Source organism: Zea mays, chromosome 3 (assembly GCF_902167145.1).
Source record: "Zea mays cultivar B73 chromosome 3, Zm-B73-REFERENCE-NAM-5.0, whole genome shotgun sequence".
Classification (NCBI taxonomy): Eukaryota; Viridiplantae; Streptophyta; class Magnoliopsida; order Poales; family Poaceae; genus Zea; species Zea mays.
Window position 1 is genome coordinate 229,187,409 of NC_050098.1, and position 13,188 is coordinate 229,200,596.

The window sequence follows — 13,188 nt, forward strand, 5'->3', positions numbered from 1 at the left end:
GTCTCCACTGGCCACTGCATCGAGCGAAAAGGCCTGTAAAAGTTCAGACAAATTTTTTTTTGGCAAGCAGCGGCAGCGCTGGGTGAACGCAGAAACAGTGGCAAGTGGCAACAGAGACCAGATCAACCCTGGGATCCAGCGGCTGCAACAAACAGAAGCAGCAGCACTGGAGATAAAGCTCTTGGTGGACCACGTCCACGAGGACCATGTCACTGTCCACTGCACACACACAGAGCGCGCGCGGGACCGCACAGGCGCACACCCGCCACGAGTCCTCTCTGATCCTGCCAGGCGGTCCCCAGCTAGGACAGCCTGCTCGCTCGGCCCACGACCACGAGGGCACCCTGGGCAGCATTTACTCCCCGGCCGTCCGATTGGAAACCGACGGGAGTTGCTCTCTGGGCCCAGCTACCGGTTTTTAAATGCGTTTCACCATCCAGAGAGTGGCATAGCTAGTATATTGGGAAAGACGGAAGGGCGAAGATGGTACTTCCGCGGTCGACGGCAATGGGGGCTGTGCGCTGTGGTGGTGGTCGTGGAGTCAGGAGGTGGAAGAGGTAGTACAAGTTAGCGCGGAGCCATGAGGTTTTAATTGCAATCGGCGCACTTGTCTCTTTAATGGCCACTGCTTCCAACGCCTCTGTCCCGGCTTCCACGCGTTCGCAGTGAGGGCTAGGGTTTCCCCGCGTCCCGTCGCCGTCGCCGTCGCTCTGCAAGGTGGAGAGGGTGCTGCACTGCTGCTGCCGTCGGTGGCGGTTGGAGGCTGGAGCTCGTTCGTCGCTGTCGCTTCCCCGGTGAGTCCGTTCCCCTTCGCGGCCTCTGGTTTCCGGTTATTCGAGGGCGGGACGCGATTTCGCCCGCTCGTATTGGGAGCTGAAGAAATTGGACGGTTTTGTCTCCCCCCGTTTTCGCACTTGGTACTATATATCATTCGGGTTATTTATGGAAGGAAATGCGAGTCGAATCCAGCGCTGCGTTTTTTGGGGGCCGCCGGGGGTTTCCTTGACGGGAGAAATTTCGATTCCGGTTTTGGTTCCTCTCCCACATGGAGAGTCCAATTCTAAGGCACGAAGCGCGGCGAGATCTGCGAGGACTGGAATAGTTTGTGACGGCGATTCCTGCGGCGTGCCTGCAATCGTGTGGGCGGACGAGGCTGCACTGCACTGTGTCAATCTTTTCCCGGCTACAGTGGCGGCGAGGACACTCACAGCACAGGCGCCGCGCAGGGCAGCGGAGCGGTGGCGCCCGCTCCCATCTGCGGCCGCCCATAAATGCTGCGATCTTTCTCTCAATCCGCGGCCTCGGGTCGGGTCGGGTCGGGACCCAGCCCAACACTTTGAACTGGGGAAACGGCCGCCTCCTTTTTTAACGCAATCATCTCTACCGGGCGTGTTGCTCGCCTTTTTGCTTCCGCTCCGCCTGCCAAGCAGGCCCGGCGTCCAACTCTGGTGGCAACTGCCAGGGCAGCCCGGTACTCGCTCGATCGCTCGGCTCCCCGTTGGCATTAAAGCCCCCGACGCGGTTGTTGTGTTGTACTGTTGTTTGTACTAGGCGAGCATCACTTCCACTTGCTTTATACTTGCTTTCGCTTGCTGCTTCATGGTCATGGGTCTTGGGTCTTTGGTTGTTGAGTTATTTGCTTCCGCAATTGGGCTTCTGGCTTAGAGCTTCTGGATTTGTAGGCATTACTGGTTGTCTTGAAGAAGAAGATGATGGTGGGCTCTTCCCGCCACCAGCTGCTGCAGAGGAAGGGGAAGTCCGTGGCTGACAAGGGCGCCGCCGCCGCCGCCGCCACTGTGGCGGCAGAGAAGGTGGTGGTCGCGGTGAGGGCAGCCACGAGGGAGATCTCCAAGACGGCCATCATCTGGGCGCTCACGCATGTCGTGCAGCCAGGCGGAAGCATCATACTTCTTGTCGTCATCCCGGCACACAGCTCTGGTATTGTTTCTGGTTTTAGCTTTCCTGTTTGGTACATCAGGATATCAACGAGTGCTCATGTGCTCCAAATCCATGGTTTTTATCGCCTAGTGTTGTTAATGTTTCTCTGGTTTTGCAGTAGTTGCCTGAAAGTATCTGCACGCCTCTCTATTTCAGGCAGAAAGTTCTGGGGCTTTCCGCTGTTCGCTGGAGACTGTGCAAGTGGCCATAAGTCTATGTTGGATCAGAAATGTGATTTATCAGAGTTGTGTTCTCAAATGTTGAAGAAAATTGATGTGTATGACATAGACAAGGTTTGGAGCTGGGGCTAATGCCCGTTTACATCTTCAATAAAATTGTTGTATACTTGTGTGCTTAATTTATTGTTGTTTCTGCAGATAAATGTGAGGTATAAGCTTGTTTCCGGCTCTCCTTCTGGTGTTGTAGCTGCTGAGTGCAAGCAAGCACAGGCAAGCTGGGTTGTGCTAGACAAGTATGGTCAACTGCTAAATCAGTAGTTTCTTGAATACATCCTACGTTCTTTCATTGTTATTTTTGCTTAATAAATTTTATGTTGCTGCTGCTGCTGCTCAGGGATTTGAAGCATGAGGAGAAGCGTTGTGTGGAGGAGCTTCAGTGCAACATTGTTGTTATGAAGCGATCTCAGCCTAAAGTCCTTCGACTTAATCTTGTGGGATCTCCTGATAAAGAGTCTAAAGCAACATGTGCAGTTCCACCTGTGCTAGATGGTTCTACCAGTAAAATTGCAACTGATGTTAAGGAAGCACGGAGTTCAATTCGAGGACCTGTTGTAACCCCAAATAGCAGCCCAGACCTGGAGACACCTTTCGGAAGTACTGAAGCGGGAACTTCCTCTGTCTCGAGTTCAGACCCTGGGACATCTCCGTTTTCTGCTTCTGAAACAAATGGTTCTCTGAAGAAAGAGGTGCAACAAACAAAGGATAAAATTCAGCATTCAGATGCTAATATTTCTGATTCAGACAGTGAAACATTGAGCCCTCCAGCAAATTTCTCACTTCAGCCATGGATGTCTGATATTCTACAGGGACCAGCATCGTCAAGATCACTTGGAAAAGTTCCACGAAAAAATCGCACTGCAACTGCAGATGTTTTGTTGGAAAAGTTTTCCAAGCTGGATCTCCTGAATGAAATTAATGCTATGAGAAGCAGGTCAGACTTAAACTTCCGAGGAGATGTCAGGGATGTTGTTTTGTTGGCAAGGAATGCACCTCCTGGACCACCTCCGCTTTGTTCAATATGTCAGCACAAGGCACCTGTTTTTGGAAAGCCTCCTCGCTGGTTTAGTTATGCTGAACTGGAACTTGCAACTGGTGGTTTCTCACAAGCAAACTTCTTAGCTGAAGGTGGATTTGGGTCTGTTCATCGAGGTGTCCTTCCTGATGGCCAGGCTATTGCTGTTAAGCAACACAAGCTTGCTAGTTCCCAGGGTGATGTTGAGTTCTGCTCAGAGGTGGAAGTTCTTAGTTGTGCACAACATCGAAATGTTGTAATGCTGATAGGTTTTTGCGTTGAGGACAGAAGGCGTTTATTGGTTTACGAGTACATCTGCAATAGATCTTTGGATTCACATCTCTATGGTAAGACCGTTTTCTCGGTAGGATTTATGTACATAAACCATTAGTTTGGTCATGGCACATGCTGTCTTCAAGTTCTTGATGCACTTAACAACTTTGTATTCCTGATTCTTCTCTCTCTGTTTCACTTTTTTTGTACCAAGGGTCCTGCGAGCCTAGTGATGTTGACATATATCTGTCCTGTTAAGCTATTTTTTGAAATATCATTCAGGTCATAATCGAGAAACATTGGAGTGGACTGCACGACAAAAGATTGCAGTTGGTGCTGCTCGTGGGCTGCGGTACCTTCACGAGGAATGTAGGGTTGGCTGCATAATCCATCGTGACATGAGACCAAACAACATCCTTGTCACACATGATTTCGAACCACTGGTATAGTCCTACTTTGCTGATTGTGGTGTAGTAAAGTTTACCATTTGCTCGTGTCTTTGGCATTAGGAACCTTTCCATATAGGTTAAGGTTTCTGTATTGGATGCAATAATCAGGCACTGGTGGTAGACTATTTGTTTCCATTAAACATTTATGGCGATGTTTGGAGTCTTTCTTATGGAGGTCAATCTATCATATTCTTTGCTATTACAGTTTGCATGATAGGATGGCCTTATCTAAAGCAGATTTTCTTTGGAGCGATGCTTATCTATCTGCTGATCTCTGCTAGCCATTCAATATTTTTTTTGTGGTTCCTGTTGAAGTATTAATTTCATATTATGGTTGTAAGTTCCATAATGATTGCCCGACAGGTTGGAGATTTCGGCCTGGCGCGATGGCAACCCGATGGAGACATGGGCGTTGAAACAAGAGTTATCGGCACATTCGGGTGGGTTTTAATACTATTCTATGAATATTTTCATCATAGGCAATTAAACTTTTGAGTTTAGCTAACGACAGCTTTATTACTGTCTGCAGCTATCTGGCTCCTGAATATGCACAGAGTGGGCAAATAACAGAGAAGGCTGATGTATACTCTTTCGGGGTTGTGTTAGTGGAACTTGTCACTGGGCGGAAGGCTGTTGACATTAACCGACCAAAGGGTCAGCAGTTACTAACTGAATGGGTGAGTTACATATTCGATCCTCATTTCTCCTTAGTCAAGCCTTTTTTTTGGATGGCTTAGAGCTTAAGACATTTTGCTTCACAGTCACAGTAATGACTAATGATTCATATGGTTCGTGGAACTCCACTCTGGTCGCAGATAGTTTTTTCTGTTCTATATAAGCTACAGTTTTGTGTTGAACTTGCAAGATTTGGATTGTACAGGCACGCCCATTCTTGGAGGAGTATGCAATTGACGAGCTCATAGACCCACGACTCGGAGAGCGCTACTCTGAAAATGAGGTGTACTGCATGCTGCACGCGGCAAACTTGTGCATAAGACGCGACCCACATTCAAGGCCTCGCATGTCCCATGTTAGTGATAAAAACTAAAATTTTTACGTCTCCATATCCATTGACAAAGCTAGATTGCATCTATGCTTACGCCTTCTATCTTTTGAATAAAAGGTTCTTCGCATTCTTGAGGGTGACATGGTCGTGGAATCTGGTGGTTCTGTTACTGGCAGTAGTGATTCTGGGAGCAGAAGCTGGAGGATGCTGAACGAACAGCAACATTGCCAGGAGTACAGTAGCCCGGCTCAACAAGAGTCGCAAAGGGCAGGCGAGGGGAAACGCTCCTACAGTGCCTTGAGGGCCTCTTGGGACCGAGACAAGCAGAGTATCTCCAACAGATATTAGTGCCGTCTCATAATGCAGTGCAGCTGAGATTGTTTAGTCCTGTATTATTCCTTCGCCCTACCTCCCGGTCTCAATTTTTTTTGGCTTGCTCTTTTGTCTTCACTTCGTAGCAATTTGTAGGCCGAAAGCTTTTGCTGATACATTGCCCTGGTGTATAGTAGAAATGGGTAATTTCCTATATTACAAAGCCGGTTGGAAAACGGCGTTGATTAAGGTATCCACGTCACCTCATTTGATATCAGCCGTATGATCTAGATCTACTGGATACGAGCCATCTTGCTCCCACCTGCCGCCAGCCGCCTCCACATAAATATTTTTTTCCTGAATCTCCACACTACCAGAGTCTTCCAGCGGCTTCCTCTCCCTCCTCAGATTCCTCTCCTCGCGTTCTCCCTCGCTACCACGCTTGCGTGAATGCCCTCACCGCCTCTCCCCGTGCTCGCCCAAATCACCGCCTCTCCCTCCCTGTCGCCCCTGCGCCACGGTGGTTCACGCCTTTGAAGTCACCTCACTCATCCTGCCGATGCAGTCACCCACACCGCCTCCTCCCCTCCGCTCAAGCCGCACCGCGATAGCTACACGCCGCGACATCAGCTGCCAGCAGCGCCCCCCCTAACAACGTCGCGGCGTCCTCGTGGGCTAACCCCCTCCATCACTTCTTCTCGCCGGGAGCTCCATCCACCTTCTCCAGCACCCCCACCCCCGCTCAAATGGTGTCAGAAGGTACGGGAACCAATGGGTTTGAAGGCTGTTCTTATGGAATATAATGAGCTAGCCATTAAACCACGGAAGGTACACATCATTTTCTCATTATAAGTTATCTTATATTGTACAAAGACACTTCATGTTGCCCACAGTTTATGTCGTCATGGGCTCATGGCTTGGCCACATTATCACGTTCATAATGCATGAGCGTTGATCAGCTACTCAACTGGCATCTATACCTGCAACTATGATCGCTTGATTTATTTACCTAATTATTTGAACCGTTCCTAGGGCTGAGAGAAAATTGGGAGGTGGAAGAGATGCGCTCACCAATCATCTCTGCGAGAGAAAGCAGTGGTATTTTCCTAAACAAAGAGATAAAAGAAGAATAGACCATGTCGCTGCCTCATTTATCGGATACTTAGGGGCTCCTGCAGTCCTGCTCCGTCAGACCGTCACCTTCAAAGTCAATAAGATTCTAGCTTAAATTTGGGAGATGCATATAAAGTACCTTGCTTTTATGCAACCAATTTGCATTTTTCTCTATTGGTTTTGTCATTGTATTTTGTTTTTGCTGTTTTAACTAACTCCCATGTGTTAAAAAACATGGCAGTGAAAGTACCTTGCTTTTATGCAACTAATTTACATTTTCTCAATTGGTTTTTGTCATGGCAGCATATAGCTCAAATATTAGTTATCCTTTTTCAGACATATGGACATTAGACTTACTACTATCAGGATCAAAACATATGCATATCATTAGGCAGGAATAAGGAATATGTGACTACTATCGACACTTTTATGTATTTTAGCTTGACATATGAATCTAGGTACTTACATTTTTGGAATCGGGCAAACAGCGATAGTTTGAATCACATGTTTTGCCAAAAGGAATTATTAGAACTGTTCAAAGTTGGAAAAAAATACATATTTATGTTTTCTTATGCACGGGTAAATTGCTCTGTTCATATATAAAAAAATAACTGTAGTATTATTGCTTATATTGATTTTAAATGATGACCTTATTAGATGTGCCATCGAGACCACATATATTAGCATTTTGTGACTAGAAATACAATGCATGAATATATATAGATAACCTTTACATCGTGCTACATGCTTTCGGGAAATAAGGAACCATTACAACATATATATTTTTATGATGTACAATTTCGTCATCGGATATACCATGTGCATATGTGCAGTAACCCATTATGCTTTTGTTTGTGTATACAACAAGTTACGCATCAACATACATGGACAAAATCAAACAAGATAATAAACCGTTTTGTCATAAATTATTCTTCAGAATAAAAAATGTTTAAGAACTGTATAAGCACACCTACAATTAGCAACCTCTGAAGATTTGTATGAACTAATATTTATGTGTAACCATGACAACATCACACGTTAGACCCTTGAAAGAAGCCATATCATGTTTCCAAATATTAGGCTAAATGTCTGAATAAAAGAAGAAAAAACACTAGGTGCAGTTTTTGCTAAGATAGTGCCGACGAGGAAACAACAGACACATTGTAAGTGATTCTTGCAGTACCAATATTCCCATGAACTTATTACTAAAGAAGATGTCTTTGTGATGGTACATTTGTCCATATTTCTTAATCATATATATGGCACACTATACATTTTCCCTCCCGGTGTTTTGGAATCCTTATTTGTGGTACTAATAAGTAGCATTCTAATCTGCGTATGGTTGTTTTGTTACAAAGTCATATTCTGTCACTATAATTTATTAGAGAGAAAAATGTTTGGTTGCACAATTACAAGCTTGCTTTGTTTGATTCTATTCTACCTGCAGCGCAGCCACATGGGCCCAGCAATAGCAGCGTCACATGGTGGTGGCCATCGTCACGTCGAGCTAGAGATGTCAATGGGTAATTCCCCATCGGGTTATAGCATCCCAGACCCATCCCCATCATGTTTGATACATCCCCATACCCATACCCATACCCATCATGGGTACAAAACTCATCCCATACCCATCTCCATTCGGGTTTCGGGTCCCCAATGGGTCCCCATCCCCAATTAAGGAATAACTAGGTACTAACATCTAGCACAAACTATCCAGATTTCATACATCACCACATCGGCAAGCACTCATCCACGAACTATTGTCCATTCATCCATTCATCAGAAGAGAAATCAGTACTTGGGACCAATATAAGAAATGGAGTCTGCCGGGTTTGATGGCCGACTCGGCCTCAACTCATTCATACAAACAGGACATGTGTACGCATATGAAATAACCATGGGTAATCGGGTTCGGATTATTGCTTCCCAAACCCATACCCGTTTACCCAATGGGTGGAGATTTTGTCCCATATCCATACCCATGGGGACAATTTTTGTCCCATACCCGTACCCTAATAGGGGAATTCCCCATGGGTTATCGGGTATCGGGTCCCCATTGACATCTCTACGTCGAGCTCTCCCTCTCCACCAACTAACAGTTCCTGACAGTGGAGCAGAAATTCATTAAGAGCATATAGGGATTCACAAGTGGTACATGTATTCTGCCTATCTTTATTTCTTAGTATTATATAAACTACATACTGTATTTGGAGATGCATTGTTTATTCTCTGCAATCGGTTAACCCTGGACTGCTTGCAACTATCCCCAGTTACGAAATAGTGCTTCTTTTCTGTCATAACTTTTCAGGCGTCCATAGTAAATGAAATTGGTGCATATATTTGAGTTGACTAACAATGCGATAACTAACATGTGATTTGTCGATTTTCCTTTTTACTGCTAGATTTTGAGCCCAACAATCTCGCTGCCACCGATACTCCTGGTTCGTATATTTGGTTACTCAAAACATGAGATGATCCTCTGAAGTAGAAAGGGAAACACTGAATACGCTCTTGCTGAAATATTCTATAGAAAGACACAATTCCATTTTGGCAGATGCAAGTGAAAGATCTACAGGGAAGGTATCTTTTGTTCTTATATTTTGGTTGCTTAACAAATACCTTACGTAGAAACTATAATCTTCTCTCTAATCATATCTTAGTGGAAAGTTTATTCTTCCATTGAACATCCCACTGAGTGTAATACATATGCAGAAATTGGGGTAGCATATAACCGCCGCAAGGGAAAATATGGTGTAGCAGATGAGGATATAATCTTATATGGTCAATGTGTTTGAATTGGTCCAACCATTGATATTGCTTCACGGTTGCTAGACTTGAGAGTCGCGGTTTTGCATAGTCCTATATTTTATCTGCACTAAGAGTAATATATACAGCCAAGCAGACGTTTGGTTTAACATTTACAAGGTATGTTTGGTACTTTTGTTTTTTTGGAATTAATGGTTGTCCGATGCTTGTCATTCATATGAGTTCTAATATCATGCCCCCTTAAAGTACTCATCATCAAAAGTTTCCATGTGAATGTTTTAAATGTATATTTAAAGGGTTGGAAGACATCAGACTGTTATTCAAACAGGATCTTAAGTGTCGTGAAAGACTACAAGTGAGGTTCAACTTGGCAAATTATTTTTCCAGTAACTAAGGAGCAACAATTTTATGTATTTTAGCTTGACATATGAATCTAGGTACTTACATTTTTGGAATCGGGCAAACAGTGATAGTTTGAATCACATGTTTTGCCAAAAGGAATTATTAGAACTGTTCAAAGTTGGAAAAAATACATATTTATGTTTTCTTATGCATGGATAAATTGCTCTGTTCATATATAAAAAAATAACTGTAGTATTATTGCTTATATTGATTTTAAATGATGACCTTATTAGATGTGCCATCGAGACCACATATATTAGCATTTTGTAACTAAAAATACAATGCATGAATATATATAGATAACCTTTACATCGTGCTACATGCTTTCGGGAAATAAGGAACCATTACAACATATATATTTTTGATGATGTACAATTTCATCATCGGATATACCGTTCCTCCTTTTTTACATACATTTTGATAAGAATGTCAAAATGTTTAAATAAATAGCGCGCGCATGGCACGCGTTAGACACTAGTAGGTTTACAAGTATATTGAGCTGCAAGTTAGACCCTCTCCAACAAGGACTCGTAAACGCACTACACCAAAATACCTAACTTCCGAGGGCCTATACCGTAGGAAGTTAGCGTAAAACTCTCGGAAGTTATTTAAACCGTCGGAAGTTAGCCGAAACCGTCGGAAGTTAGCCCGTCGGAACAAATTAGTCGGAAGTTAGGCTAACTTCCGACGGACTCTCGGAAGTTAAAGAAACTTCCGAGAGGGCCGTCCGCTGCTCGGAAGTTAATTATTAACTTCCGAGGGGCCGTCCGCCTCTCGGAAGTTAATTGCTGACGCCGTCCAGCACGGACTAACGCCGTCCGCGGAATAACTTCCGACGGCCTCTCGGAAGTTAACCATTAACTTCCGAGAGTTTTTCTCGCCTCTCGGAAGTTAATATGACCAGCACTTAATATACAATTTGTTTTTGGCAATTCAACACATTGCATACATAACAAATATATATAACAACCACTAATATATATAACAGCCACAATACACAACATATCACATATAACATCTAACATACATAATAATAACATAAGAATTCACAAGACACAAGTCTCACAAGTCAAATCCACCTCGACATAAGAATTCACAAGTCTCACAAGACACAAGTTTGAAGTCTCACAAAACACATCGAATGGAAGCCCACTACTGTCGATCAACATCAGGAAATATCGAAGAGTGATGCTCGCTACCTCCACTCGCGAAGAGCGTATTGACAAAGTCTAACCCATCATCTTGTTGCTGCGCCGGCAAGGTAGCTGGAGGAGTCTCATATACCTATACAAATGACATTCACGGAGTTACATCGTAATGTAACAAGTAAATTATGATAAATTTGCATACCTGATGTTCGGTAGGTGGAGGTGGAGGTGAAGGCCAAGGAAAATGTATGGAAGGTGGAGGTGGGGGGGCCATCGGAAACTGTATCCCTTGGGCTTGTGCTAGTTGCTACCAAATTTCCGAACACATTAATGTCAGTGTTTTAAATCAATACATAACTTAAAATGAATGATCTTTTTGAACTTACTTGTATCAGTGCTTGCTGTTGTTGAAACTGAGTAGCATAGTATTCTTGTTGAGCAGCATGCTGCCTCAAGTATTCCTCCTGAACCCTTTGTCGCTCCTGATGTTGCCTAAGCTCTTCTCGTAGTTGCTCAACTTCTGCAGTAACCTGAGTAGAGCGACGGGAGCTACGAGCAGCAGACCTCGATGAACCTCCCCTCTGAACCGTCACCTGGCTCGAGTCGATGACGTTATCGAAAATCGAGTACCTTCAAACAAGTAACATCACGACAGATTCAAAAATAATCTATTGTACTTAAACCGATGAAATAAGATAAGGTATGTAGAGTCCACACCTTCCATGGGGTTTTCCACCACTTGCATACATAGCCTGAGGATCAATAGGTGCGGTCCTCCAATCATAGTCCGATCCGTGCTGACTAGACATCGCCTCAGCATATGCAGCCTCCATACAAAAGAACAATGCAATCTTACATCACTGGGCACATACATAAATTCATATGAACAAAATCTACCAAGCATTTCAAAACACTCACCAGACGATCTGTTGCCTTTTGGCTACACAACACATCTGGATTTGCAGGATCTGGTCCTCTGTGCCCCCTCAGGTATATTTGAACATCACTGGGCACTACACCACTGCTAGCTTCCTGTACGTACATTTGACAAACATTATAATCAGAAATGACATCAAGTCATATACAATCAACAAAACTACACCACTGCTAGTTTCCTGTACTTACCATTCGTTTTGCCAAACGAAAGTGATCATCACCTCCATACTTGTGATACGACTCGGTTCCACGATTGGAACTTTGTCGTATAGACTTTGCCTTGAAATTATCCGAAGCCCAATAACGGCATAAGGCACGCCAAGCAGCATCATTGGCAGCTATCCATGGAATCGAATGCTATGGAAACACAATTCATTTATAAGTAACTGTAACATATACAAGGAACACAGTACATCATATGCAAAAACATCAATTTTTCCAACATAAGCAAAAACATCAATTACCTGAAGAAAATCTTGCTCAGTCATAGAAAGTCCATATTGTGACGCCTCGCTCTTACTGGTTGCTCGTCGTCCTTCACTACTCAACATAGCTTGATTAATCACCTGGATTCGAACATAGTACATCATATCCGCAACAACATCTGCCGCGTTCTTATGGAACATGGAGTGTGCATGCTCGGTATGAGTATCTCCATCAGGCAACTTATAATATTTCTGAAAAAGAAACATAGTCAAGAATCCATAATATGAATCAATCATTGAGCTGATAACTTCGCAAGAAGATAGATAAACATACCCAGAAGTCGTGCCAAACTGCACCTTGCGCATTCCCATGTTGCGCGTTAACCGCAAGGCCGTATTGATCCCATCTTGTGACAGGGACCTCAATACCATTCTCAATCACCAATCCAGGCCATCTCATACGACAGATATTGCCCAACACTTTATTTACTTGCCTTACACGATCTTTGCCGGTGAAACTACTATCCAGCCAAGCCCTAACAACACAAGCACAATTGTCAAATTCAAAAAAAAAATTATTTATCATCAATGTGTAAGACATAAGAACAAAGCAAATATGCTCTTACCCATCTCCACTCGGGATTATCTCAACCTTGTTAACTGGTTCTTTAGGAGGGGGGACCCAACTAGTCTTCCGCGGCTTCCGGACCCGTGAAGACCCTCCAACTCCCCCGCTTCCAGAACCTCCACCTGAAACACCAGCTTCTCCTTCCCTTGACCCACTAGCTCCCCCAACTCCCAACCCTCCATCATTGGGCCATTCACCCCACCCTGTCTCTTCCTCATCTTCCACTTGTCTCCACTCCTCTGTCTCTTCCTCATCTTCAGGCTCATCCTATAGATCAAAATTAATAATTTAGTTATTCGAACTCATACAAATATTACATTACAAAACAAATATATTGGTTACCTCATTCCTCTGTACGCCGACTGCCTGACCCTGCAACTCTAGAACATGCTCCAACAAAGCTCTACGCCTGCTCGAGCTTGAACTAGTGCCCTGGAACACTAAGTCCTCCTTTCTACCAAAAATGGAGGCTCTCCGCGCTAGTCCCTTAGCGAGCTGCTTGACCTTTTTAGACATCCTGTTATTAAAACAAAATCAAATT

General features: G+C 44.2%; 1 protein-coding gene and 1 long non-coding RNA gene across 20 annotated transcripts; one reads left to right on the forward strand and one right to left on the reverse strand.

Annotated features, from left to right (window-relative positions):
• Positions 1–207: 207 nt before the first annotated feature.
• On the forward strand, positions 208–9,414 carry LOC100382448 (uncharacterized). Of its 19 annotated transcripts, none has more exons than XM_035965954.1 (14): positions 208–794; positions 1,683–1,938; positions 2,095–2,231; positions 2,316–2,410; positions 2,512–3,536; positions 3,745–3,905; positions 4,275–4,351; positions 4,441–4,588; positions 4,792–4,941; positions 5,035–6,057; positions 6,262–6,327; positions 7,790–8,493; positions 8,745–8,922; positions 9,055–9,414. In XM_035965954.1, exons 2-10 carry the CDS (start codon positions 1,710–1,712, stop codon positions 5,263–5,265), a joined length of 2,253 nt encoding a protein of 750 aa, XP_035821847.1. In that variant the 5' UTR covers positions 208–794; positions 1,683–1,709; the 3' UTR covers positions 5,266–6,057; positions 6,262–6,327; positions 7,790–8,493; positions 8,745–8,922; positions 9,055–9,414. The 19 variants fall into 19 exon arrangements, with proteins under 19 accessions (XP_035821847.1, XP_035821854.1, XP_035821848.1 ...); XM_035965961.1 differs by having other exon boundaries at positions 7,790–7,865; XM_035965955.1 differs by having other exon boundaries at positions 7,795–8,493.
• LOC109944894 (uncharacterized) lies at positions 9,207–12,982 on the reverse strand. Its single transcript, XR_004857397.1, has 4 exons — positions 12,646–12,982; positions 11,784–12,555; positions 11,577–11,690; positions 9,207–11,485 (listed from the first exon to the last, which is right to left on the reverse strand). It is a non-coding gene; the product is annotated as an uncharacterized lncRNA (long non-coding RNA).
• Between the last annotated feature and the right edge of the window lie 206 nt (positions 12,983–13,188).